This window comes from Oreochromis niloticus, linkage group LG23, assembly GCF_001858045.2.
Source record: "Oreochromis niloticus isolate F11D_XX linkage group LG23, O_niloticus_UMD_NMBU, whole genome shotgun sequence".
In the NCBI taxonomy this organism is placed as follows: Eukaryota; Metazoa; Chordata; class Actinopteri; order Cichliformes; family Cichlidae; genus Oreochromis; species Oreochromis niloticus.
In genome coordinates this window covers 31,903,672-31,931,377 of record NC_031986.2, presented here as the reverse complement: position 1 = coordinate 31,931,377, position 27,706 = coordinate 31,903,672, and the positions used below count along the sequence as shown (strand labels likewise).

The following is a 27,706-nucleotide window of genomic DNA, read 5'->3' as shown; positions in this document are numbered from 1 at the left end:
CCTTTCAGTCTGCCATTTGCGGAGATGTCTTGTCGGTGTGTATAGATGTAAGAGAGCCCACTGGAGGTGTGCCCTCCCCGTGTGCCCACCTGCCTCTCTTACTGCAGTCTGCTGTGCCATGTGGAGCCCCAGATGTAGCCTGCAGAATAATCCACACTCGTACACTCATGAAGGTGTCCATCTGGCCCCACGCGCTCACATTAAGTCCCAGAACCCGTACAGGCATGGGGACACTGTTGTTGTGGCATTTAACAGATTCGAGAGCGTGAGATACTGCTGTACTACTTCTATTCTGTCTGTAGGAAGGCCCGAGCTGAGGCGCTGCACAGCTGAGAGTCACTTGGCTGTGACTGGGAGGTGAAACGGAAAGGGACTGAGCAGGATAAGCCTGCAGAGCTCACTGCTAGCAGAGCAGAGCGAGGAGGATCTTTTTACATTAGCTGAGCCTCAGGCACATGCAGATAACAGCAAAGCTCCTGCCTGGCAGGAGAGGCACCAACACTGCAGCCCTGCATCACAGCTGGCAATGTTTATCCAATCAAAATAAAAGAGCGCTTTTTATACTTCAAGGTTTTGTCTTCACATCTGAATAATAACTCATGTGTTTGCTTTTGACTAAATATAGACTGACCTGAAAACAACTGAACACAAACATCAGATAGAGGCCCGCCTCAGTTTTTAATAACACTCATTTACTTTAGAAACCCCCCCCCCACAGTGATATAACAAAGCACAACACTCAGTTATTTGACTGTTTAATATACAAGACAGTTTCCTATGAAACACATTTATACAGGATCACCAATTTACAGCACATTTGAGCGACTATTGAAGGAGAACTCCACTCAAAACCTGGATGATGTCATCAACGTGTCATCACTTGGGTGACAGCTTGGAGGTTAAGAGTCCTTCTGAGTGGAGTTGTAATACTCTCCTGGGAGCTTCCATTTCTCCCACTGTTGAAAACATGTAAATGAATCCCAGACAATCTCCCAAAATTTCAGTAGTTTTACCTCCAGGAATAACCTTTATATAACCTTTAATTAAGCCCCCCCCCCTAAAAAAATAAGTTCCTATTGTAGGCACTTGTCAGAACACTGATGTTGATATTTTTTGTTATCAGTTTGCTGATTATGAGTTATTTGATGCTATAATAAGATTATTTGTCCTCATTACAGACTGCTGTGACTGACAGCTGCTTTGAATAAAGAAGGAGCACCTGCTGATGTCTGACTGGGTTGTTCTGATGTAAACTATTCAAAGTGATACTCTAAAGGTTTTGTGGGAAGCTGATATGGGAAACTTTATTTGAAAGTAATGCAAACTTATACCAAGCAAGGTAATTGTGCAATCAACATGTTAGGTTTCTCCTCCAGAAAAAGCAGTTTATTCACCAGGACCCGCTGGCTGCAACCATGGAAGAAGGGAATCGGTGCAATTTAATATTTTACATGATTCATTTAGCAGCTGCAAAGCTGATTGGTTACAGTCATCAGGAACGGTAGGCTAAAAAGATGCACTTGATAGATAAATGTCTGTCTTACACCACTTTCAACTGCCCACAACGTCAGTTTTGGAAGAGACCGAAGACACAACAGATCGGGGGTTGGTGGTGAGCTTCAGAGCTCACCTGCTATGCAGATTTCATCAAAGCTAGGCTCCATGTTCCCAGACTTTGTGCTAAGCTAACCGTACCAGCAATAATCTTATATTTAATAAACAATGTGTGTTTGATTATCATTCCTCTCATCCATCTCTTTTGCTGCAAATGGCCCAAAATGTTAATTCCAAGCAGTTATAGGTGAAAATAGTGTGCAGACAGTGTGACGGTAATATAACATGAGAGCGACTTGTTAGCACGTTTTCTGTCTGTATGATAATGGTTTATGTTTTAAGAACTAGTGTCTCTCTGGGAAGCTTTAGTCTCATTTCTGAAGCAGCAGCGGGACAGACGTTGCTCTCGCCCCCGTCCTCGTCACCACTTCACAGGCTATTCAATTAGCAGAAGAAGCATGGGAGATGGAGCCATAATGGAGCTGATGAGATGCACAAGGACAGGTGACACTAATCAGAGCGGCGCCCCATTGTCTCTGTGTGGGCATCATTAAGGAAAGGGAGTAATTTCAGGCTTTTTTTTCCCCTCTCTGAGCCTGAATACACTCATGCTGCCTGCGTGCATTCTCTTCCTTGTTATCAATTTGCAACATGTGTGAATATATCCACTGAAACGAGTGAGAGTGTAAGGAAAACAAGAATATTTGACACCTCGAAAATAGGTTTTAAAGTGTAAGTTCTTATAAATGCCACACTGATATACTGATGTGATAACTTCAATGGCTCTCAGACACATCTAATTCCCCAAGGATTTACTCTCACCCTGTAATCTGTAAACTCCTTCTGTTGTTGGTTCAGAAAAGGCTGAGGCATCCACTCTTCAACACATCCACTTTCCTCTCCTCCACGTGAGTGGGTGAGGCTGCTGATGAAGCGTGACCTGCTGAGGCGGCCTCAGGCCGATCCCAGAGGCCGGGGTTGCTTCTGTCTTCCGTCGAGCCTCTGGGCTGGACTACGAAGGAGTTCTGCGCAGCCTGCCGGTACCGAGAGCTGAAGTAACTCCACAGACACCTGAGAAAATCCAGCCAAAACACAAAGATTAGGGAAAGACTCAAGGTTTGACTGCTTCATCCCACATAATTTTGCCGACAAAGTCCAATTAGCTACATTCGCACTTTGGCAAATCCCAAATAACTTTGTTAGTGTAATAACATAATCCTAATCTCATTACTAAATCCCTCTCCTCCCATTAACTTAGTCGTTAGAGAGTGTGGGAGCCTGCAGCTGAATTCAGAGGGCCTCCCATACAGCCCAGTCTTAAAATATTCACGAGCTTCACCGTCTCATGCTGACATTAAAATTCTTTTGATGCATCTGTAAACACTGATGAGCCAAAATCTTAGGACCACTAACCCAAATATGCTGTGGTCCTCTGCTTGCCGCTAAGCATCTCAAACCAAGCTGAGGCACGATCCCTACACGACTCCTCGTTAGCAGCAGATTCCTTAAGAGCTCGAGCAGCAGCAGATCATACTTTTTTCATTATATTTCTCAACAGCTTGTGGCTGTTTGTCCCTCCTCACCCTGCGGTCGACCCACAAATTTTCCCACTTTGGAAACAATCAATCTTAGTCATCAGTCGTTATGTCTGGATTACAGGGATTAACACCTGGTCATGTCTCCCAAATCCAACACACTGATTACACAAACCAACTGTTCACGTACCCTTTGAACATGCTATGAGCCAATCATCATTACTCACTTCCTCTGCGAGTTCTTGTAATCATTTGGCTAATTTGTGTAAATCAGAACCTGCAACACTGGAGTGAAATTATACATTTTTCTATCCAGCACCGTCTCCTGCAAAAACATCTATACAAGACTTCTTTGCTTGGCCAAAAACATGTTGGAAGAAACCGATTTGCTGCCCGGATCGTCTAAGCCAGGATGTTTAATACTCCTGCACTGCAGAGAAAAGGTATGAAAGAGGTCAGTGTGGGCAGTTAAGATTCCAAAGAACAGGACTCCACAGAGAGGTCAACAAAGCCGCAAGAGTGTAAATGATTAAATACCGTTTCTGTGGAAGTCCACAAGGAGTGTCCGGATGCTGCTCAATATTTACTGTTGTGAACTTCTTGTAAACAGGCACATGAAGACGGAAATAAGTATTAACAGAGCCAGGTCTGTGTGTTTTAGAGTACATCAGGGCCATTAACTCCTTAACATTCACCCTCTTTATTAAACAGGGATAAAAACTTGGAAGCACTTTGTTTGTTGGACTCTTGCATGCAAACAGTATATGTGACCTAATATACAGCCAAAACCTTTTTGCCCTCGTATTACAAAAAACTGCTGAACTGAGACCAACTGAACTGTGAGGATGGTTTTTTTTTATTAAAAAACAATGTTTTTCTTTGTGCACAGTAGCTCAAAATGTATCTGAAGAAGATCTCACCAGTGCTTGCCTTTTGGTTGCTATGCACAAATAGGTTACATACGTGTAACAATTGTTACGAGAGCATTGTTGTATTGTTGGGAGAGCATCTGGTGCCTGTGTTGTCCTGCGGGCCGATTTTGCTTACATGGTTCGAGTCCACTAGTCTCCTTATAGCAGTGCCCCACATTTTTTTTTTTTATCAATTATGAATAAAATGAGATACAAGTTGAATTTTATTAAAATAAAGGTCAGCACAATAAATACTACTCTCTATCCTGAAGGGAGAGATCTCTTCCAGGTTGACAATCCCCTCCGTCCACAGCACACAACTATAGAGGATATAAAAATGGGCAGAGCTCGTGGGTCTTAAAGGTGAATCCAGTGAAGAAGTGCTTAAACTTTCATTCTTTTTAATGGCCAGTTGGGACTGGGTCCTTCAGTTAAAAAGACTTCCGGTTGATTAAAACTCCCTGGGATTTCAGCCCTCGGCTCCCCCATTCTCTAACTTCAGTAAATACAAATTATGCTCATTATTAAAGCTAAAAAGGAGGATTATTTATGGCATGCTAACTAAGTAATGACTCAATCACAAATCTTTAGTCAATACTCCTGCACTGCAGATTGTTGAAGTGTCCTTTGAACAACAATTAGATCCAACCCACCAAGTTACTAATGAAAAAAAACCACTCATGGAATCATAAGAGGTCTTCACTAATATCTCAGTGGCTATGTTCATACAATGGGTCACCAAGTGGCTTGATGAATATAAAAAAACATGATAAAGCTTTTAGATTAAGCAACTCTCAACCCAGAGATACAGGCCAGTGCATTGGACCGTGTTCTACATCACCATCAAAACACCAAATTAAGAAATATCCTTTGGTAGAGTGGCATTTATAACTGGATTAGAGTTCCAGGAACTCAATGGAGAATCAATGCCAAAGAAGCCATCAGTGGTCTTTTCTTTAATTTTTAATTAATCTGAATATAAAATGTTAATGGGTAAACTTTTGAGGAGTTGGTGGTGGGAGCCAGACTAGCTCTTTCCACCTTAGCTCCCACCTACACATTAAGCATACAAGGCATCAGCGACTCAGAGAATGTTTGATAAGTGAAAAACAAAATGTCCCATGTCTGTCTTGGAGTGGATGTGGCAGGACAACAAATACATACATACATACAACAAACAGAAAGAAAGAGAGAAAAAAATGCTGAAAATGTAAAATTGTACTGTGACACTGGAAAAAAAAGCACGTTTCAGTCTTGGGAGACCTTCCATGAGTGTGTTCTTGTAGGCACAGTGCATACCAACTATCTCAGTAATCAGTTACTGATCATTGGGTTCATGTGACTGATGTAGAAGCTAATCATGATAGCTTGACTCTGAGGTGGCCAGGCAGCAACACACTGTATCATTTCCTACAATCAGCAGCCACTTAATATGAAGACATTCACCTTTCAGCGCTGCCTTCAACCTGATCGAAAACCAAGGGAAGACTGCTTATTTCCACCTGGATTTTTTCACCATTAAAAAAAAAACAGTTTTAATTTAGCATTTTACAAAATAATAACAGGTGGACAAAAAAATCCTTTTCCCAGTACACTGAATGCATAACCTCGGTCCACCACAGTAATTGGCTGCTGAGGCAAATCAATGCCTCAGATCAGAATTGAAGCCTTCGGCTTGTTTACAACATCTATCATTTGTTCTTATCAAGAGTGATCAGAGCAATTTTCCCTCCCTTAATATAGGTTTGATGGGACAAAGAAAAGCTCAATTCTCAGAGAATTGGAAAACACATTTCTTGTGCTTTGTGGTAACTAAACTGTCAACAGATAAGAGAGTCCATGGTATCAACTCGTGGGTAATTCATCTTACAATTGTGCTGTTGTGTTTTCCTTTGGAACAGCTTGCAAATTTGGTTTGAGGCCTTTTGCTCAAATGTCAGTGCAAATGCGTCGTCCAAATGTTCACAAAAAATGAGAATGTAAAGCAGAATGTACGCTCAGAGCACTCGTCTCCAAATCTGCTCAACTTACGTGCAGCGGCCACTTAAAAGCAGCACATTTGTAGCCTTGTGTGCACTTCTAAATCTGTAAAAGGGCGATGAGCTATTCGTCCTCAGGCAGCTCTGCAAACTGCTGTAGACAGTAGCGTGAGGTGAGAGAGCAGTGTAGGCCACTTTGTATCATGTCAGTGCTAGCGGTTAGACGCCATCTCCACAGTGTCCCTTGTCACCAATCACATCCTTTTAAACCACCCAGTGAGCTCGACACCCCCCCCCTCACACACACATACACACTCCCTTATCTGTCAATGCTGCTTAAATAATGTAATTAATGACTTAATTAACATTTCCATAATCTATTTTAATAAATCTAACACGGCATAATGAGAGTTTCTAACCTCCAGGCAATGGCATATAAAAATTCACAGCGCAGAGCTGCATGGTCAGGGCACTGTCGCAGCGCCGCAAACTCTCACCATGACAGTAAAGGAAGGAGAGAGCGCATACTGTGTGACAGCCTTCTGAAAGGCAGTTCAAGTCTGACAAATATCATGTGACTTTGTGAATGTGTCCAATAACAGACCTGCAGCACGAGGAGGAGGGCAAGAAGATTATTTTGGAGGGTCAAAATGCCGGAAGGAGGCCAGAGCATCGCTGAACGAAGGATTGTTGGAGTTTTTATGAGATGAACAAAAATGCATTCTCGAACTCAACTGTGAAATAAAATTATTATTGTCAAGTTGAGCTTACATGTGGAGCTGGACCTGCTGCGTGGTTTCGTCTAAATAAATCTTACATAACAAAAGATGCTGTAGCTGACACACAACAATTACACAGATCTGGGTGATTAATCAGATTTTAATCTCAGTTCCAATTTTGCTTCCCAGTGATTCTAAAAACTAAATAACAGGGATAAAATGATTATTCTTTGGAATTAATTTTTGTTATGTTATACAACAAGCGTGCCTCTTGTTCACTGTTGCTCACAGAGTCTTCGGATAGTAAATTAATTGCATGGACAGTAAAACTTTCTAGGTTTCGTCCCTCAAGATGTGCAAGTCCACTGTCCTTTGAGTGTCTCATTGGAGTCAAAATCCACCAGGGACTGACTGGTGGATTCCCTTGCAAGACGAGGTTTATGGTCAAATACACCCCCTAATTAGCACGTAACTCCATACAAGATGAGCCTGTGTCCTGCACTTATTTTTCCCCTATTAGTTTTTCGTTTAAATTAAGCAAATGAGTTCACAACAAGGATCCAACATGATGCAGACAATAAAAGGTCATTCTGAGCTGTTTGCTTGTTTATCTTCATCTTATCTCTGTCTATCAGACTATTGGGCAGAGTCGTGGGTGGGGGTGAGTTGGGGTCGTTCCTTACTAGAGCTCCCACCCTTGGGGCTGAAGTGTGACTGAGATGCACACTGACAAGGGGCAGCAGGACACTGGCACATCCCAGGCAGCACAAGCACCATGAGACACAAGGTCTGTGAAGACCACCAATCCTAATGAGGGCTCCCACCAACCCTCTTACTGTACCAGTAATAATGTACAGTTAGGTCCATAACTATTTAGACAATGACATCTTTTGTAGTTTTACCTCTGTACACCACCACGGTGGATTTTAACTTTCAATTTTAATTCAAAGGGTTTTAAAAAAGTATTTTATTAGCCTTCGTTTTTATACACAGTGACTCATTTTCAGAGGCTCAACTGAAAACTCGATAACCTTCAATAACTGAAAAGTTGATCCATTGGGTTGAGATCCTATGACTGACTTGTCCATTGAAGAATTTTTAAATTCTTAGCTTTGAGAAACTCTTGGGTTGTTTGTGAGGTTTGCTTTGGATTATTATCTATTTGCACTATGAGTGCCGTCCCATTAGTTTTCCAGCACTGGGATGAACCTGAGCAGAGAGTATTGCCCTGTACCCCTCACAATTCATCCTGCTACTTTTATTAGCAGTGACATCATCAATAAAAACATTACCGACCCAGTTCCACTAGCAGTCATACATGCCCATCCCATAACATTACACCGTGTTTTACAGATGACGTAGTGTGCTTCAGGTCCCAAACTGTTCCTTTTCTTCTCCACGTTTTTCTCTTCCCATCATTCTGGTACATCTTTCAGTGCCAGTTTCAGCTTGGCTTCTGTCCAAAGACTGTTTTCCAGAACCGTGCAGGCACTTTTAGATGTTTTTTGTCTAATCAGACCTTTTTCCTGGGTGTAACAAGTTGTTTGCACCTTCTTTGCTGTAGGCTTTCAATCAAAGCCGAAAAATATACCTAGCAGTTCAACTTTAATCGAACTGAGTTTTTTCACACCTGTTGGTGTTACTGAGCTGGTCAGCACAGTCCTCTTTTTAAGAAGGAACCAGATTGTTGATTTGGACACTCATGGAGTTTTTACTAAATCTATGATAGTTCAAATGCCTGCCTCACTAGCACTGATATTTCTTTAGGCCTCAATTTCAACACTTGAAATCAACTACAGATTGTTTATCTGCATACTTTGTCATGAAAATACAAGGGAAGCGGACTCACTTGGATATCAAACTGCTTGTCCATCAATAGTTTAATTTTTTTTAAACCTTGGAAAATGGACGGCTGTGTGTAAAAATGACTATGATTGTTAAACCACTTGAATTAAAGTTGAAAGTCTGAACTTCAGTCTTATTTTTGATTGATTTTTAATTTAACATCCACTGTAGCTCTCTACAAAAAAAAAAAAAAAAAGACAATGCATCATTGTCCAAATACTTATGGACATTATGGACCGAAACAGATCATCTGTTTAACTTGTTATGTAGACACATGGAAACATGAATAGCACAAAGGAGATGCTTCAATGTGCTAACCACTGAAAACCACATGTCAGCATGAATGATTCCTGTAAGAGTGCGAGCGTTTGAACTAAAACATATTTGAACCTCTTTTGACTTAAATAATGAGCAAATACCTGCAGCCGAGATCTGCTAAGAACGCAGCCCATCCGACGCTGCCAAACATGCTGTAAACAAACCAACTTCCTGTCATAAAATTACAGCTCATTACTAGTGTGGATAAGGGCTTCAACAACATAATGATGCAGAAGCACATTACCACCACCACCACCATATTTATTAATTACCAGTTGAGTAGCCACATTCCTTGCAAGGGCGGTTAATGGAGGGAGAGGAAGGGGGAAAAAAACGTTAGAAGCCTTGTTGAGTTAATTACAAACAGCCTGCCTTTTTTTTCTCCAAGTTAAAACAAATACTAGAGGAAGGACACATGTAGAACACAAAGTTTTAATTTTGCTACTGGCACAGAAAGCTGTTTAGGGTGATTGGAGGGTCACTTCCACTGCCACCATCATATTTTAGAAAGTATGTTATTAAGCAGGGGAGCTTGTCTGAATCCCAGCATCCAGTTTAATTAAGCAAAGTCGGCAAAGCCACATTAAAAAGCTTGATTTTCAAAAATATTATTAGGAAATTAATTCTAAGTAACCCATTATATATTTATCACTAATTTAGGCAATTACAGGTTACATAACCTGTATCTGTAATCTGATTACAGGACCTGCCATATGCTGCTTTCTAATCAGAGAGTAGATATTGTTTATGCCAGAAATCTAATGCATTATTTACAAGTAAGATGTTAATAAAAACAGACTGTTCATTTACTAATGGTTTACAGTACCGCAGGCATCGTTCCAATTAGCAATATAGAGATGGAAAAGGAGACTAAGTGAAAACAAGAGAGGTGGGAGGGTGCTGTGGGTCAGACAACAACATGTTTTCAGAGATGATTATTTGGATGACACAGGCACTCGCTGCTTCTTGTTTTTAAACTCACATAAAAATGAAATGTTACTTGATAATATTGTTTTATGTATTTAGCAGAACAGAATATGGAAAGAGTGCGGAAAGAATGTTATCACCAGTTTAATCATTAATCATTCTGACCGTGTTAGACTGAGTTCAGCCCAAGGGCACTCCATGGTGGGAAAAAAACACTACAGATATGAGTTAGTGAATAAATGCACAGTAAAACAGAACACACTCACTTGATGAGCAGGGTCTCTGTCAGTATCCCGAAGGAAATTGCTGCCACTTTAAAGGTGCTGGGAGGAGGAGGGTTGGTGAAGGCTGTCATCATGCAATAAACAGCGTAGGGCACCAGACTCATCAAAACGGTCGCCGTGATCAGCACGAGCCACGTCTGCCACTGGAAGCTCACCGACCGCCACGGGGAACTCCTCTGCAGCTGGTACTGGACGACACAAAGAAGGAAGTCTCATGACAAGGTTCATTCTACATGTAGAAACACAGAAATGTTTTTGATTCTGACCTCCGTGATCCAATTGGATGAACCCACTTTAAATGCTCGAAGCAGTAAAAAAGCTCAAGTTGTGTAAACTTCATATTTAATGCTACACTAATGTTCCTGCAACACTTTCGTTTTTTAATTTAGCACCCTGATTATTTCTGGATAACTTCAACTACAGTGTGGATGAAAAGCACCACTTGAAAGTACAATTACACTGCGCTCATTTCGACTGAATGTGAGTGTGTGTGTGTGTGACATCAACATATTCATGCTACTGGTGAGGGATAAAACGAAAGCATTAATATGAGTCCTGTCAGGCTGAGAGTATTATGCAAGAAAGACATGAGAACATGAAGTAAAAGCAAAGACCAACCGTCAACCTGTCTGTCAGCGTCACTCTGTTTATTAATAATGTCCAGACTGCCTGCCTGGAAAGTGAAGGGTGTGCATAATATGCATGCGTTATGTCCTTCTAAGTGATTTGTTAAATTATATTTTGTAGTCAGTAGCTCAGGTTGTTTTGTTTACATGAATATGAGCTTAGCAAATCTGTGACAGGAAGAGTTAAGTGAGCTGAGCCGATGACTATCACCACGTTAGCGCAGACAGGTAAGTGCAAGCGCTCTGGCTCAGTGTGAAATCCTCCAAACTGAAATTCAAGCTGTCTCTCTAAAGTTTGCAAGATTACATAAATAGAAACTCACAATTTTGAAACATAATAACATTATCTGCATTCTTATCTCATTGTTTGTAATTTATATTGATTTAATAATATGGAAGAAGTGAATAAAAATGAAAAATGTTTGAGTTTGCGTGAAATTTTTGACTTGAGTCCATAAACTCTGGAGTGCACCTAAACAACACTGTACTTTCTTTATTCTCCAAAAGAGGAAATAAAATACCCACATTTAGCATACTTTAGACATCAATCATCATTCAAGCTAATTTCATCTATTAGCTAATTTCAAGAGCCAATAAAGGCAAATCAAACGCTGAAACGTCTTAATAAGGTGTTATAATAGCAGGAGCGCTGTGAAAGGACATGATATTAAAAAGAATATTATTAGCAGAAAAAAGGCATAAAAAACAGGTTCAGGCACTCCACAGATTTGGATTAGTTTGTTTTTAATTTCTCTAGCTGACATAAAATAATGGCCTGTTCCTGCTTGTCCAAACCTAACTTAAGTGCCTGGAGTGTGCTGACTGATTCACTGAAGAAAATACTTAACATTAAACTACCAACTGTCTTTAAACAGCTCAATGAATGGTCTGTGGTCTGTATGTTAACACATTAAAATTAAAACAGGAACAGGAACAGTGACATCCCGACAAAACTAAGTGACGGACCATTATTTCTTCTGTTTAACATGGAAAAACAGTCCAATTTTTGTCATTTCAATCTCCTCCCAATCTGCTAAACTTAATGGATTATAATAACTCAACCTTTCCTGTACAAATTCACATTAAAAGCTCGAAGAGAAAACACTTGTATTGTGAAAGGTTTGCAGGAACTTGTGAAAAACTTCAACAGATTTAAGGAAAAACTGCACATAACATCCATGAGACTCATACTTTGACATCTAGCGACTGATTTATGTGTCATTTGACCACAACAGAGAATAAGTGAGAGAGCAATACCATCCCGCAGGGAAAGAATGAAGGATAAATCATCATTAGATGATAGGGAATGGTCTCAAGATAGCACTGTGCGCCACTTCTGCAGCCCACATGGAAATACCTAAATGCAGCCAATGCTTACTCAGCTGTGATTGGTCAATACAACTTGGACTACAAATGGAAGTACAAAAATGTTGACCCGATCCCCACAGATCTGGTATATCCATACAAAGATCTCAGTTTATAGAGATTAATTGCTGTCCAGCTCTTAGAAATTAGAGGCACTCTAGCTTGTAAATGTGTCCCCAGCTTAAAGCAGTCAGCACACACTGAGCAGCAGAACAAAGTTTCTTCATATCCAAATCCTAGTACAGTAACTGCACTATGACCCTGTAATAGAGACTAAACAAAACCTCCTAATATTGGAAGAAACTCAAACTAATGCTTTAACCTCACACCTGCTCTACACATTCAGTGCTTCATTACTTCAGGCTTGGCATGGGTGTACATAACACTTGGAAGCAAGATAAAACACACACACACACATATACACATATAAGCACTAAAAAATGCATGCAGTCATTAAGTGTGCATGCAAACAGTGCCTTAAGTCCTGTCCAAATATCGCCTCGCTCTGGAGACAAACCAAACCACTTAAACAGCGTTTGATTAGTGTCTGGAATTCATCTGCAAATGCACACTTGCCTTGTCCTCTTTCATGGCTGCTATTCATTAATTAGATTCTTTGTGCAACTGAGCTATCCTCAATGTTTAAGGTTACATCAGGCCCCAGTAAGTGGCTGGCTGATAACAGAATGCATCCATCTTCATTACTCAGCCCTTTCTGTCGAGGCTTGCTCCTCCACAAGTGAGCAATGTCAGTAGGTTCTAAGAAGCTGATACATTTCATTGCATTCAAATCCTGAACTTTTGCCTCCTTTGATTTCGGTTGATCTGATTAAATTACAGGGTTATGGTTTCCACTTGTGTTCTCTCGTGGTTTCTTTTGTGGTGATTTTTTCTCCTTGTCAAGGTCGACCAGTGTCACAGCCAAATGAAAACCAATCACCTTTTGGGGGGTTTAGACCGCAAACCTTTTTTGTCCACGTACATACCTTATTCTAATGTCACATTATATACATATACATATATATATATATATATATATATATATATGTAAGGACTGTTTGTGTGCGTGCTTTCAAATAAAGAAAAGTCAGTGAATTTAGTTATTTTTAAAACAATGCAGCCAATTTAAGGACCAAAAAAACTTCCAGAGTCACAATCAGGTTGCTGTATTTTAATTAATTTGCAATGTCGCAATCAGTAATTCAGAAATGACTTCTTCTGAAATTGAATTTCAGTCGAATGAACTTTTAAACATCAAAGTAAATCTCAATGTGGTTCCATAACACTGAACATTTTTAAAATATCTGTTGGTGAAAATGCTTTTATTAATACAAATTAAAAAAAAGAAAATACTGCGAGCCATCGTTCTTGCCAAAGAAACTCCAGACGTCGAGATAAATGTCTGCATAAACCGAGACATGACTGTACTCCCAAGGCTATCTTCTTTTATTTTGGGAACCTTATAAGGAAAGCTATTAAAAAAAAAAAACCCAGTTGTGGTGGTCAGTCCTTAATGTTTGCGAGACTGAAAGCATTTGAACACAATCCTAAAAAGGCAGACTGAAATGAAGCTGTTAGCGTCATATCCATCAACCGGGCTGCAGCTTTTAGTCACATCAAGGCCAAACCAGTCTTAGTATGTTTTATTGTAAGCCCTCCATCAAATTAATTATCTGTGAAGACGCTGAGTAAGGCGACAATAAGGAGACAGCCAGTCGCATCTGTCTCGCCTCCACGTGACTCTGCATAGAATGAAAGCAGGTTTTGAGTATTTTGGGGAGGAGAGAGAAAGGAGACGCAGCGGTGCATCGTCTTCGTGAAGGGAACTGATTACAAACACTGTACACAAAGGATATCAACCCCCAGGTCTGCCCCTTTATGGAGAGGAACGCCGTCTTGCCAGAAATTACATTTGCTCTGCAGCCAATCCCAAATTCAAATAACACGTGGTAATCCAAACACTACACTGAGAAGCAATAATTTAAAAACCCAACAAGCAATACATTAAAAAAAATCAGTCTGTTATTTACTCCTGATGTTTTATGACTATGACCTTTAAACACTATACTAATCAATCAATACAGGAGGGAAGAAGCCTATTGGGAATATTTAGATTCTACAGATTGTGAAAGTAGGGCACTATTTATCCAAACACAATCATTATTAATAGCCTGACTGTCAACCTAAATACATTTTCTACATATTTTCCACATTAGCCCCTCTCCCTCCAGAAGTACTCATACACAACGTCCAGCAAAGGAGATAATTAATGAACCACAGCTGTCACGTCAGTGCTATACAAAAATATGTTATAATCCTCATAAAGTCATGGTCAGAATGTTTGACCCAACATTTAAAGGACTGTCATGGTGATATTACATCACAGAACTCCAATAATAACATCAAAGTTTTAATATAACGTCTTGGAGAGGAACAAACCGCTACAGGTGATGTAATATGGCAGAAGATAATCTGATCCAGGTCTGTATATTTTTCTGTTTCATCGAGGTTTTTATGCAGCGTTTACATTCGGAAAGAGGACAAGAAGCGAAATGAAGTCTTTGATTTCACTTACAAGTAGAAAAACAAACAAACTTACAGGCTTAGAGCTGCTCTAGCAATATCGCAATTTTTTATGTTTTCAGTAAAATCACATAAAGATTAAAAAAAATGTGAAGTGCACTTCTAGTTGTTAAATATTGCAGAAAATGTCATGATGTGTTGGTTAGCTGAGTGCTGAAAGTAAAGGAATGAGTATCCGGAAAATGCTAAATACATTATAAAGTGATAAAATGGACCAATAGTAAGTCAAGCGGAAGTGTGTTTTTTTTATTTTATACCTTTTAACATGTTTGGGAGGTACCTATTTTTTTCAGGTTCTAATGTGTTTATGGGGAATCAGAGATTTTTTGGCAAAAGTCTTAATATTAGGAAACTGATTTTCGAACACACACAAAAAAGCTTATTCAGCTAGTTTTTTACTGGCGTCTGGAACGATACAACGAGCTGCTACTGCCAGAAGGTGGTTACAACTACAAGATGTTTGCTGACAGCCATTAGACAACAAAAATCAAACGACATGCTTCTACCTACCAGACACTGGGCTGATAAATATGATACACAGAGAGATGGGATGGTATTATACAGTCAGGAGTATTATGTTACAGTTATTTTGCTTGGAAAGGCCTGTGTCTAATTAACATTAAGATCCATTTATCTCTTACTCTTGCCACAGTAGATATCTAGATTGGGTTCCCCGAGCTGCGTCAGTATTTAGTAACCTTTAACTGGCCTTTATAGGTGTATCGACAAACTCTAGTTAGATCTCCTAATTTCAGGTGTGACACAAATTAACTCTGTAACATGGAAATGCCAAGCAGCTCCTGAGACCGTCTCCCGTGTAAATGCTGCTTGTTTGCAAGCAGCAAAGATGAAGTTCTACTTAGCATGACCAAACTCGAAAGTCTATTAACTTATTGAGATTAAAAGCCTGATGCCTTCCCTCCCCACTCACCCACCCCTCCGTGGCCCCATCCCCCGGCCGGCATCACACATCCAAAGGAGAAAGGTGATTGATGAGAGCCATCAGGCTGCTTGGAATCTCTTCTCTCATTAGACTCCTTATGCATCTGAGCTGTTTCAACACACACTGGGAGAGCAGGGAAGGGGGATGGGAGCAAAGGGGGTGTACATCCTCTGACTTTTTAGAAGATAAGTACTTATACTAAAATATTTACCTTGTACATTAATCTCTGGGAAATTAATTTGCCATTATATTTTCTGTCTGGGAAAAAAAGAGACTTTTTTAATTGAGAAGTTTGAATCCCGACTCCCTAATCTTCATGCTTAGTGAGCGCTGTCTCTTTTGACTCACTCATTGGACTGGCTGGAAATTAATGTCCCCGAGGGAGCAGTGTTTGGACAGTCGGGGTGGATCCTATCATCGACCACTGAGGTTCTCCTGAGGAGGGTTAGCTAAAGAGCCGAAAAGGGAAGCAAAGACTGTTATGTATGCATATCCCCAACAGACACGATCAATCACATTAATGCAAGTGCAGCACATTATTATGTACTTAATTTCCAATGGATAGTAACATTACTATAATGTGCTGGTGATTGCACTGCAGTAAACCAACTGGGGTCCATTCTGTCCAGACAAATAATCTCATTAGATCAAAGACAATAACCAAGATAAACAGTGAGAATCAGAGCCTTCAATTTAAACTGCAGCTGACTCTTTTTAACTTTTATGTTGCAGATATTTTAGGTTTATAAAGCAGCACTTGCAATGAATTAAAAAGGAGTGTATTTCTTTAAATAACAGGAAAAAGTATGAATTTTACTCATTAATTTTATTTATTTTCTGATTTTTAATCAACTTTAGTTTTTGTTTGCTTTTTTAAATAGTTTCAGTTCTATATTAATAACAATATGTGTATTTGTCATGTGCAAAACAAGTTCAGACCAGGTGCTACAGTACAAACAGTTTGTGAACACAGTTTACTCACAGTCATCCCAGTCCCAACAAACATATACACCAAAGCCTTCTTAGGCAGGCAGATAGATTTTTCTTAAATTTCCTAACAAAGTGGTTTTTTATTCCCACACTTCAGGGTTTTGACTGGCTCAAGATTAGCCATTAGGAGGTGCACGGAAGCAGGACTGATGCACACATGGTTTACCCACTGATTCGGTGCAGACATACTTCTTTCTAGCAATTAGATAAACAAAATGCATTTTATTCTCAAGTAAATTAAACCCTACAATGTTAAAGATAATTATGATCACAGTCCTGGTGATTTTCCTTTAGTGTAAGGTCACCACCTCTTCAGTGTTAAATTAAAAGTACGGTAGTTGACAATAATGATAGAATCACTACACTTCTAGGATATTCACTCAGCTCTTTTATTTTGTAGGAAACAATTAGATGAAAGAAAACTATTTTTGTTTCATTGATGAACATCCTGGCTTAATCTAACATTCCTGAATCAATGTAAATTAAGTTATTGTAATTCAGAAATCTTTTCTAGATCAAATCAAGGGAAAAAATACTGAATCACTCAATGTTGAGGAAAAAAAAATTACACCTTGGCACCTTGAAATGTGTTTTTCTAATCTAAATGCCTGAATGTATAGATGATAATCTCAGAGACCCTAACATGATTTTGCACCAGACTGAAAGAGCTATAACTTGAAACAATGGAAGGAAAATCCAACACAAAGTGTGGCAAAAAAACTCAAACTCAAAGCAACATGCCTATAAAAAACAAGCATATTTACCTGCTCATTTATGATATGGGTTGGATGTCATGTGAAAAACCAGGAGAGATGGCAATCATTCGCTCACACTGTTGCTATGCCAGCAATAGAAGCTGGTTTCAAGCAAAGAGTGTTAAAGCTGATTGTGTACTGATAGTGATGTCTTTCTTAATGATTCCATATTTTTTCCTCTACTTAATCTTTAAAACCAATCATGCCATTAATTGAAATAATTAAACTGAATTTCTTTCAAGTCTTGTGAAGTCCAAAATAGTTTTGTGTCATTTCCTATGAAGCAAAAAAAGTTGAATGAACATCCTCCATAGTTTTTGCCAGGGGTTGTAGTACGATCACGGTGTGAGAGCCAGAACTGTAATGCAACCTGGTCTTTTTACCTCCTCCTGTACTCGTTACCTGAGATTTGAACCCGACTGTCTGGTTCTTTAAGCCTTTTCTCTTGTATTGTGTAAACCCGACACGTACTGTGTGAGAATGTGAGCAACAATGCATAAATCTAACCATGCGGTTTGTACAGATCAGCCAAACGGCATCATGTTACAATGATCTGACATTTCTTTCCCATTTTATAATAGCAGGGTTAATTAGTCCCAGCTTTCAACAATCCCACTAATGTATTTCCCTTTCTTTTACCTCAGCAGCACAGTATCATGCATATTTAACACCCTTTCACAGACTTGGTGTGTTAAAATGAGTAGAGAGAGACATTGTTTTCAAACAACTCATCGAACGAGCTTTAGCTTAATTATGGTATTGGCTCGGCTTGATAAAGCCTGTCTGTGATATTGGTCGTATAAGTCTCCAACTCTGCCGGTTGCAGAAAAAAAATTGATGTTGCCTACCTCTCTCTGTTTCTCATATTCATTTCAAATGCCCTTGCTAGTCTCAAACTACTGATGAGTAACTTGGCGACTGGTTGATTGTGGCTGAATGTGCGTCCTTGTGGGGAAGTGTAAGGCACCGCATGTGAGTGGGAAAACAGAGGATGCATTGTGTGGAACAGATTGTGTGTCAGAGAGACAGAAAGAGGGAGAGTTTGTCTATGAAGGGTGGGGTTTTGGTCATCTGCCATCGGATAAGATATCCTGACAAGGCAATCAGAGAGAAACAAATTCTGCAGCCACACGGGTTCAACTCTCTCGTTCTTCACCCTGATGAGCTTTTGAAAAATGGAGCTCAGTTGAAATTGGTTTTGTATGAGAGGCTTCAGATCTGTCGCTTGTCAGGATTATTGCCACCTGTCTTCATTGGCTGCAAAGGTCTGTTAATTAATCTGCCTCTCCTTCTTAGTGGCCAGAGAGGACGGGGTGAGCACTGTGCTGTCTTTCCTTCTCAGCACTGATGTGTCAGATGTGGTATTGCAAACAAGCCTGATTTAGCATAAGACTGCTGCGATGTTAAGCAGCAATCCTAATCAGTATCATTAAAGTACTGCATCATGTCCCCTTCCTCCCAATTTTATCAGTGAGGTTCGTTAATTGCATATTTAATTTAATTTAGTTAATGAAAGTCATGAGAAAATTTATTTGATCGACAGTAATATCTCTTGTGATCAATGAAGCTGCAAACAGAGCTCTTCATACATTCTCTCCTGACTGATCATGTTAAACCAAAATGAAGTGCAAAAACATCTATTTGGTGCCAAAGAAATGAACGCAATGTGCTCTGTTCTATTAAAAGTAACATCCTGATATCAGTAAATGTAAGTGGAAGCCTGCAGCTAAGAGCATCAACATGTAATCCAGCATTGATTAATTGGACATGGACAGATTAATATGCCAGTGGATACTCATGCCAAGCTTATCAGAGTAAAAGTGTTATTACACAACCATCAGCTGTGTGGCTGTAAATGAGCAGAAGAGTGGAGATGGATTCAACCAGCCAGGTTACTGCACAAATACAGGCAAGGGTTGGGGGGGGCATCAGTGGACTTGTTTCCTTTGTTACATGGGCCCCAATCACACTCCCACAGGAACTTGCCACTGGCCCCGGCCCTGCAAAGTGTCAAACTGATCAAGTGCTGGCTCTGATTGTCTGCTGCTGAGTGTCTGCACCTGTGCATTCCTCTAAGTGTTGGGATCCCAGTGATTTCTTTGAGTGAAGTTTGAACTTGGCCTGCAGTTTGCAGTCCGGGCGTACCCAGACTTGCCTGGCTGCGAGCGGTTTGTATTGTACACACACTTCTGTCACTCTCCGCCGTTCCTTTGGAATGTAAACCGCCAGTGTCACAGCAGAGCCATATATTGGGGCTGCGTGTTTTTGTTGCGGTGCAGGTGCAGTTTGGGATGCAGGGCCGAAAGGCTTTGCCAAGTCACGGCGTACAACTGATTGGAAAGAGCAACAGTTGGAGTTAACCGCATACACAATGAAGTTTTTGTTTCAATAACAAGTCTGAACAAAGAAAAAAATCATTAAGTAATGTTCATTATACGTTTCCCCTCTGAATACATGCCACTGTATCCATAATCAACAGTACTTTTACATATGTTTGATTAAACTAAAAATGAGCTGCTGTTTCTCCAAGGACATATTTTCATCTGAAGAATACTTTTTCATTTAGCAGATGCTTATATGCAGAACAGCGTTGTTGCCGCCCACAGGTATAATCAACCAGAAAATTAATAATCCTACTGCAGGACTACAATAAATCATTATGCTTTGGACAATTAATAACGGAGGCGAAGCTTGGGGTGTCTGATTACAATAGTTACGATGCATATCATCAAGATTTAAATTTAACATTTCACAATGGAATTTCAGACACCAGTGCACATTACTGATGTTTAAATTTGGCATTAGGGCGGGTCATGGGGGCTGAGGGATGGTGTGTGTCTTCATCCATTACTAACCAAAGTGCTGCAAAATTAGAGTGCAGCACTTTTTATAGCTATAAATTTACACTTAGTGCACAGTGATTAAAGGGAAAAGTAGGAAAAAAGTGCTTTGCTCCATAATGGGGAATAAACAAGTTGAACACCAAATCTTTAATTCATTATATTCCAGCAGAGTTTCAATTAATGTAATCAGTACTTAATTGGTCAGACCTGTCTTTCTTTATTTAACTTGAGAAACTAATTATATGATGGAACACAACAACAAACCTTTAAATTTTTTGTTTTTCTGAGTGAAGTATACAATACTATGGTGTTCCACAGGGAAGCTGTCTGGGGCCACAGTTTTTCTCATTTTTCTTTTAGGATAAAATCACTCTTAATACAACATCACCTTGAAAAAACAAAAGGATGAAAACAAAATGAGGTTACTGAGTTTTATTTCTGTAAACTTTTTTTTGTTTCAAATGTTTGGACATACTAGAGCATTATTTTCTATGACGTCCAGAGTTTCTCATAGCTCGAAATCGGCCTTTGATAGGTGACTATGCACATAAGAATATTAAAATTGGTCCATATATAGTAAAGGGGAGTGAGTCTTTGCTACCTCACATGCATTTTACTGTTAATCTTGGCATTTTGTTGAACAAGAATGGATTTTATGCCCAAACAAAACACTTTAGTCTTTATTTCAATTTAAATTCCCTTAGGGGAAAAGTTACTGATTAGAGGAAAAAAGATATCTTTCTATTTTATAAAATCAAAACCTACTTTTAAAAAGTAATTATTTCAAAAGAACTGTTTTAAAAAAAACTCTGATTAAATAATACATCAAAAAGAGGACAATTTCATATTTTCTAACCCTAACTGGCATCTGTAAATGATCCACATCTACCAGTCCACTATTATTTTTTCCAGTGACCTCATAATCCAGGTGTGTAGACATCTGACACTCTGGAGGCAAAGGAACATGGGCTCCTCTCAGTTTTGACATCCAGCTTTCAAGAGTCGAAGAAGAATCAGAGAGGGGAAAAAAAAACACCAGGGTCCAATACCTGAGCAGGGTAGTCAGCTCATTGAGTGGACATAAACTTCCTCCACCTGACATGTGGTGGGAAGAGGATTAGTTACACACACTCAGCCTTGGCTGACTCACAGTTTGTGGAATCACAAAGTAATCTTGAGGCACATTCACTTAAGAGGCAGCTTGATGATCCCAGGCCAGTGATTTATACATCTTAGGAACGTTGCGAGGCTGTAAGAATTTGTCAAGTTAGAATCCTAATTAAAACTGTTAATCACAGATTCCTGTTTGTTCAGCACTCGGGTGAGATGAAAAATGTGATCAAATTATTCATTGCTCCCTTTCAGACAGGTAAGCCAGCATAGCCTTGAGCTCCAGAAGTTTTTTTCCCCTTCTATTTTTTTTTTTTTTTTTGCTTCTCCCTACTTTTTTCAGTTCGTTTGATTTACATCAAAATTAAAGGTTTACATTAACAACTTTCCCATCTGGTCAATTCGGACTTACCCGTTCATGAATATTGGCATAAATTGAGAAATTCTGAAAATTCACTCAAGGCAGGTTTTTAGTTGACTGAATCAGAGGGCATACTTAAAACTCACAGCAGTATATTGCTCCTCTTAAGAGTGAAGCTTGCTGCTACACTGCACTAAGTGAATGTGTTTGAGTGAAGTATGCTTAATTTTCTTAGCCCTAAGATTTCATACTAATCACTATGCAGTTTCATTCTATCGCAATTAAATTACAATTCAAATTTAACAGTTACCTGTTGATTAGAAAACAATATGATACAAGTGTTTCACCAACAAAAGACTTAATATATGACCCTACCATAAGGATGCTTTAAAGGGCCACTTCACCGATTTTCCTCTTGTTTCATATCAAGAAGGGACAGCTATGCATGCAAATGATAAATATACTATATTTACCTGCACTGTAAACTGGGAATTATCTATATTTGCTGCAAATAAAAAATGCTTTTTATGATTAACAAAAACAAGTATTGTATGTGTTGTGATCAAATAAAAAAAAAATCTACAAAAAGTTCAAAATAAAGCCCATTTCTGACTGGCCACAGCTATAACATTTCATCCAGAAATTGTTTTGCACTTCCTGTCACCGTTGTGTACTGAGAGCTGAAAACATGGAATGGTTTATCATCACAAATTACCAAGAAATACAAACACATACCAACGCATGCTGCAGACTCTTCTATTTACGTCTCTTCAAGGCTCAAGACCAACCACAGGTACTTGTGGTTATAGTTTTGTTACATTGTTTCCATTCATCCATCCATTCTCTTCCCTTTATCCAATTCAGGGTCACGGGTGGGCTGAAGCCAATCCCAGCTTCATAAGGGTACAGAGGTACAGATATGGGTACACCCTGGACAGGTTGCCAATCTGACCCAGTTCTAACACAGAGACAGAGGCAACCATTCCCACACATATTCACACCTATGGGTAAGAATCAAAAACTAACCCACCCCACTGATTGCATCATTTTGAACAGTGGGACGAAGTCAAAGTACATGGGGATAACATGCAGACCCCACACGGAAAGGCCACGGCTAAATGGTGGCGTTGAACTCAAGACCTTCTTGCTATCATGCAGCAGTGCTAACCACGTGCCATCATGCTGCCCATTTCAATGCTTCCTTATTGTATATTTCTGCTCTGGACTTTATCATTGATACTTTCCATTAGTATGACGTGTTCACTCATGTCAAAGAATAGTTGCTACCTTTGTAGTGATTCTTGAGCAGCCAAGAAAAACCAAAAAAACCAAAAATACCCCCATAACTATTTACTATTAACTATACAGTTTGTTTTGCTTTGATGTAACAGACATGAACAACACTCCTGATGAAATGGACAAACGCAGCCCTCTAGGAGGAAAACCTCTGTATTCTTTCAGTTTTAGTTACAGACACAGAACACAGGAAGCATCAGGGAGTCGAGGAGAAGGGCCGAGCAACACAAACGGTAGTATTGCTGCCCGCTGGGAACAGCCTATTAAAAACAATATGGACACCAGCAGGCAGTCAATCTAAAGACCAGTATTGGCCCCCTTTGATGTACTCTAGCCGCTTGATAACAGCATCAGAAATGTATGAAATATTACATCAGACAGTTTGACCACAAGATACTCCTTGGTATATTGACAGAGTGAAGTTATGATCTGAGACCACAGTGCTGTTTTACTGTATTCCAATTTTAAAACGGCGAGTTTCAGTTTGAAAACATATTTAATTCTCAAAGAAATGCTATACCAAGAGCTGTCAATCATTATGATTTATTGTCCTGTAACAGTACAAATGGGAGCCACAGGGCAGCGAGGGCTGTACAGGGGCAGCTCTGCTTTGACTCTTAGTGAAACCTTAGAAAATGATCAAGAAATAAATCTTATTACCATTATGAGAAGTTACAACCTGTTAACCTGTTCTATTTTCTTCACATATAAAGAAATGATATGTTATGTTAACCTTGATGGCCTACTAGGAAAGATGTGACACCCTGGGTGCGTTGGGTAGTTGGTGTGATGACCACATATTTCTATATAGAAATACATTGTTATTAAAAAAAAAAAGTTTCATGCACAGGCCGACGCATCTTTTCAATTTCTAATCTAAAAGAGCTAAAGGAGGTGTATCAGAGTGAGGCTTTCTACTTAACCATGTCCATTTATTCCAATCAATGAAATGGACTTAAAAGCCTGCCTCTAATACAAACCTGGTTCAAATAAAGGTCAGCTGCTTTCTGAAGTTGAGGTGAATAAAGGCCAAACTTTATGAAAAATTATCCACATATGTCACCATTTCATAAAACATGGTACAAATACATTTAAAGCTTGCTGCATGTGTAAAGCACAGCCTAGGTGATGTTAAAACATAATGTGTTCATAATATGACGTATTTAGTGTAAATTACAGGTGAGACAAAAAGTGAAGGCTGTTTTCGTCCAGTGTCTGATGGCGAGTTCCACGTCTAAGCATCTAAGATTCATACACGACAGATGTCTAATATTTAGATATTTATTTTATATGTTTAAATTTGGCTGGTATCATATAAACATAAACATATATTTTTCAAACAGTGCACAGAAATCGGTTTCAAGTAGCAGTGAGAAAGCAAACAAATGTTTACACTGAGTATAATTTTAAATAGATCAAATGTACAGCCCTGGGCAAATGTAATTACTGAGATTATTTCCCAAATTAGCTGGATTTTTGTTTGTGGCTGGGCTTACAATGTTTATTATGATGTAAAATAAGACCAATCTGTTACATGATACGCGTACACTATGGATCTATATATTCGAACCCTGAAACTGTTTGGTTTAGGGTTTGGACAGGAGACAGCACTAGAACTCATACATGCCTCAAACCAGCGCATCAGGATCTTCCCCCCAAGCAAACAGCCACTACAAACTCTCCAGGGATTCCACTTTGAGAAACTCCTGGCTAGTGGGTAACAGTGAAAAATGTGGTGGTGGGTTCTGTAGATTAATTGGCCTACTTCCTCTAGTGTGACACCCCACTTCTCATACTTCCACCAGTGAAACAAGGAAACTGTAAAACTGTACATGATAAGGCTTGTTCGAGGTAACACTGCCTCATCACCACAATCTGTAATGAAGCCAAACACACACGGTACAGGACACAAGGGGCCTCATGCTGTACACTAAGTGCCTACGATAAGACAGAAAACATGACATCATGTCGTGGTATATCTCTGTGCACTATCACTATGCAGGTTAATGCCTGTAAGCTAACAGCAGTTTTTGATCTCTCCCTGGATGAGCTAAAAGCCATTCCAGTGAAACGCTAAACTACAGAAAAGGATAGATTGACATAACTAGGTAAACCTATCTAGGCCATAGCATCCAGACCTATAGAGCATGGAAATATGAAACTAAATACAATGACATCAGGCCTATTGATGCTACTTGTGTCTAAAAAGCTTCTTAGATCTACTGCAGAAACGATAAAGTGCTAAAGTTATCCTGTGAATACCACTGTATATAGCAAAAAGGCACTGTTTGTTGAATTCATATGAAATACAGAAAATACATTGCTTCTAAGAACTAATGATAATGTCTTGTAGTCATTCTGAATGACAACAATAGATGTTGATTTACCGGCAATGACAAAGAGTGTTCAAAATGTGGATAACGCTGCACATTATCGATGGGAACAATCTGGGACACTGCTTCAGTTCACTTGCATACTAATTCTGATTCATTCACCAACGTACTCACTGTGTATACCACACAAGTAGAGGATAAGGTTTTTCTTTTTCCCTGTCTACACGTTCTGACTTGTCTCCATTCCCAGTCTTATTCCCATATTCCTATGTTTATTCCAAGGCATAGATAGTTTAAAAGATGGGCATAGCGTCTGGGTCTGAAAAGTGAAACCAAATCAGAAATGATTAAACTTGATGGCCAGTAGGGGGAGACTCTTGTGGTTGCAAAAAGACTTCAAGAGAACTTAAGGGAAAACCGCCCACAGGGTTTCTTCCTCCATAAGCATTTTACTGATCACTTTATGGTCTCAATTAAGACTTTCAGATCATATGGGGGAGGAAAGAAGTTTATTTTGTATATTAATTATAACTAGAGTGAGAAAGAAGGATTATCCAGGCTATGCTCATTAGCCAACGGGCATGCTGCGTTCTTTGTTTCCTCGTCAGTTCCCCCCTGCCCGTCATGTCTGGTTTCAAAACACCATGATGACGACAGCAAAAATGCTCAAGGGGTACGATAGCAGGGGGAACCAAAAAAGGCCAAAATCCAAATCTTTAATCATAAAATAGGCCAAGGCTATCAGGCAGTAGGGCAAACAAATCCAGTAAAGTACAGGCAGAAGGCAAAATCCACAAGAAGTCCAAAAAGTCAATCACAGAGAGATCAATAATATCACAAAGGAAAAACCAAAGTATGCGAACAAGACGATCATGGAGAGGAAAGCTGATTATGACTTAAACAGCACAAAAGGGGTGGGGAATAGAACAGAGTATGGAATTACAGCTAACTGAAGTATAAGAGAAATAGAAGGGACTAACTACAATACAGGTGAGAATAACACGAGGATGGAGATCTAGAAAAACAGTAACTGAAATAACTAAACATAAACTCCACATTGTGGCATATGTATTTCCTTTAAGAGTCTTGTACATGAACACTGCCACACATTTCAGGCAGCTTTCTGAGGCGATGATAATAATGTTGCACACGAGTGCCACAAATAGTAGAGCAACAAATGTAAAAAGTAGGAGGTAGGTGGAAAAAAAGAAGTACAGTTCATTGCTAACTACAGTTCATGTCAATTCCCATTCCCCAAAACTACAGATAATTTTTGATACAGACAAACTAGCATGGCTTACAATGTCTACTTTATTTTTGAACAAATTACTACAACTATTTGTGATGCTTCTACAAACATTTACAATGAATACGGCCCTGCATCAATGTGAATTACATATACATACAGTCTCTCTTCATGAAAACTTAGAAGAAAGAATGCTGTGAAATACAGTATAGGAGTATCTGGAGGAAATGACTTATTGCTGGAAGTCTGGTTATTTTTCTAAACCCAGAGAAACACCAGACATTTTTAACTGCATGTACTATAGAGAGCATCAAAACCACAGTCAAAAATCGCTGCTGATTACTGCAAAAGACTGCCAGTCTTCCTTTTCATGCATGTGACTTTATGAGTCAAAACTTATGCCATCTTGGAATGATGTGCTGTTGGTCCATTATGTTCTGCTAAAACGGCTGCCAGCAGCTGAGGCATGGGCTCTACAAGACCTTTGACCTTGTGGCATCTGGCAACAAAACATTAACAGCACATCCTTTAAATTCTGATTTGTGAGTTTGAGTTTAAGCCATCATAGAACAAACATGTTCCAGCACATGTTCAACCATACTGCCACAGGTTCATGGTTTGTCAGACTGCTGCTCACTGGGAAAGCCCACAAGCCTTGATTTTTAGCAGATTCCCAAACCTGGAGATAAACATTTGGGCATTGCCAAAGTTGCTCAAGTTTAACCCCCCCCCCCCATCTGACACTCTGATGGAGAAAACTGACTGTTCATTTAATGTCCAATAATGTAGATATTCCAGAACTCGATATGAACCACTGTTATGAGACAATCTTAATATTTTGGGTCTGGACATCTGGAAAAAGGTTTCCTTGGAGTTCAAGTATAAATAAATGTCACATTTTGCTACAGGAAAGGGACATCAGATTTTAAGATGAACTCTTGTATTGTTGTTCCTTTAAATTCTGCTTATCATATTTTGATGCGACACACTTTTGCAGTGTCATTGCCAAAAAAAATAAAAATAAAAATAACAGTGACCCTGTCGCTTACCATTTTCACTCTTTCCAGGGCCCCTTTATCAGATGATTGGATAACATACATTCTGTTCATTAATAGCAAAAAGCAATCAGCAAACAAATCTGTGATTACCAGAAATGATCAGGTAAATTGCTTCTATTGCTTCC

General features: G+C 39.4%; 1 protein-coding gene across 5 annotated transcripts in view; it reads right to left on the bottom strand.

Moving 5' to 3' along the window:
• Positions 1–742: 742 nt before the first annotated feature.
• LOC100711646 (uncharacterized) overlaps positions 743–27,706 on the bottom strand; it is an 85,335-nt gene continuing 58,371 nt past the window's right edge. For 3 of the 5 annotated variants that reach the window (XM_005451172.3, XM_003444263.4, XM_025903071.1), the window contains exons 4-5: positions 10,055–10,260; positions 743–2,625 (exon numbers count right to left, since the gene is read on the bottom strand). In XM_005451172.3, coding sequence (XP_005451229.1) covers positions 2,409–2,625; positions 10,055–10,260 — 423 coding nt within the window. In that variant the 3' untranslated portion in view covers positions 743–2,408. The remainder of the gene's footprint in view (positions 2,626–10,054; positions 10,261–27,706) is intronic. The other 2 variants (XM_005451173.3, XM_005451174.3) reach the window with 2 other exon arrangements.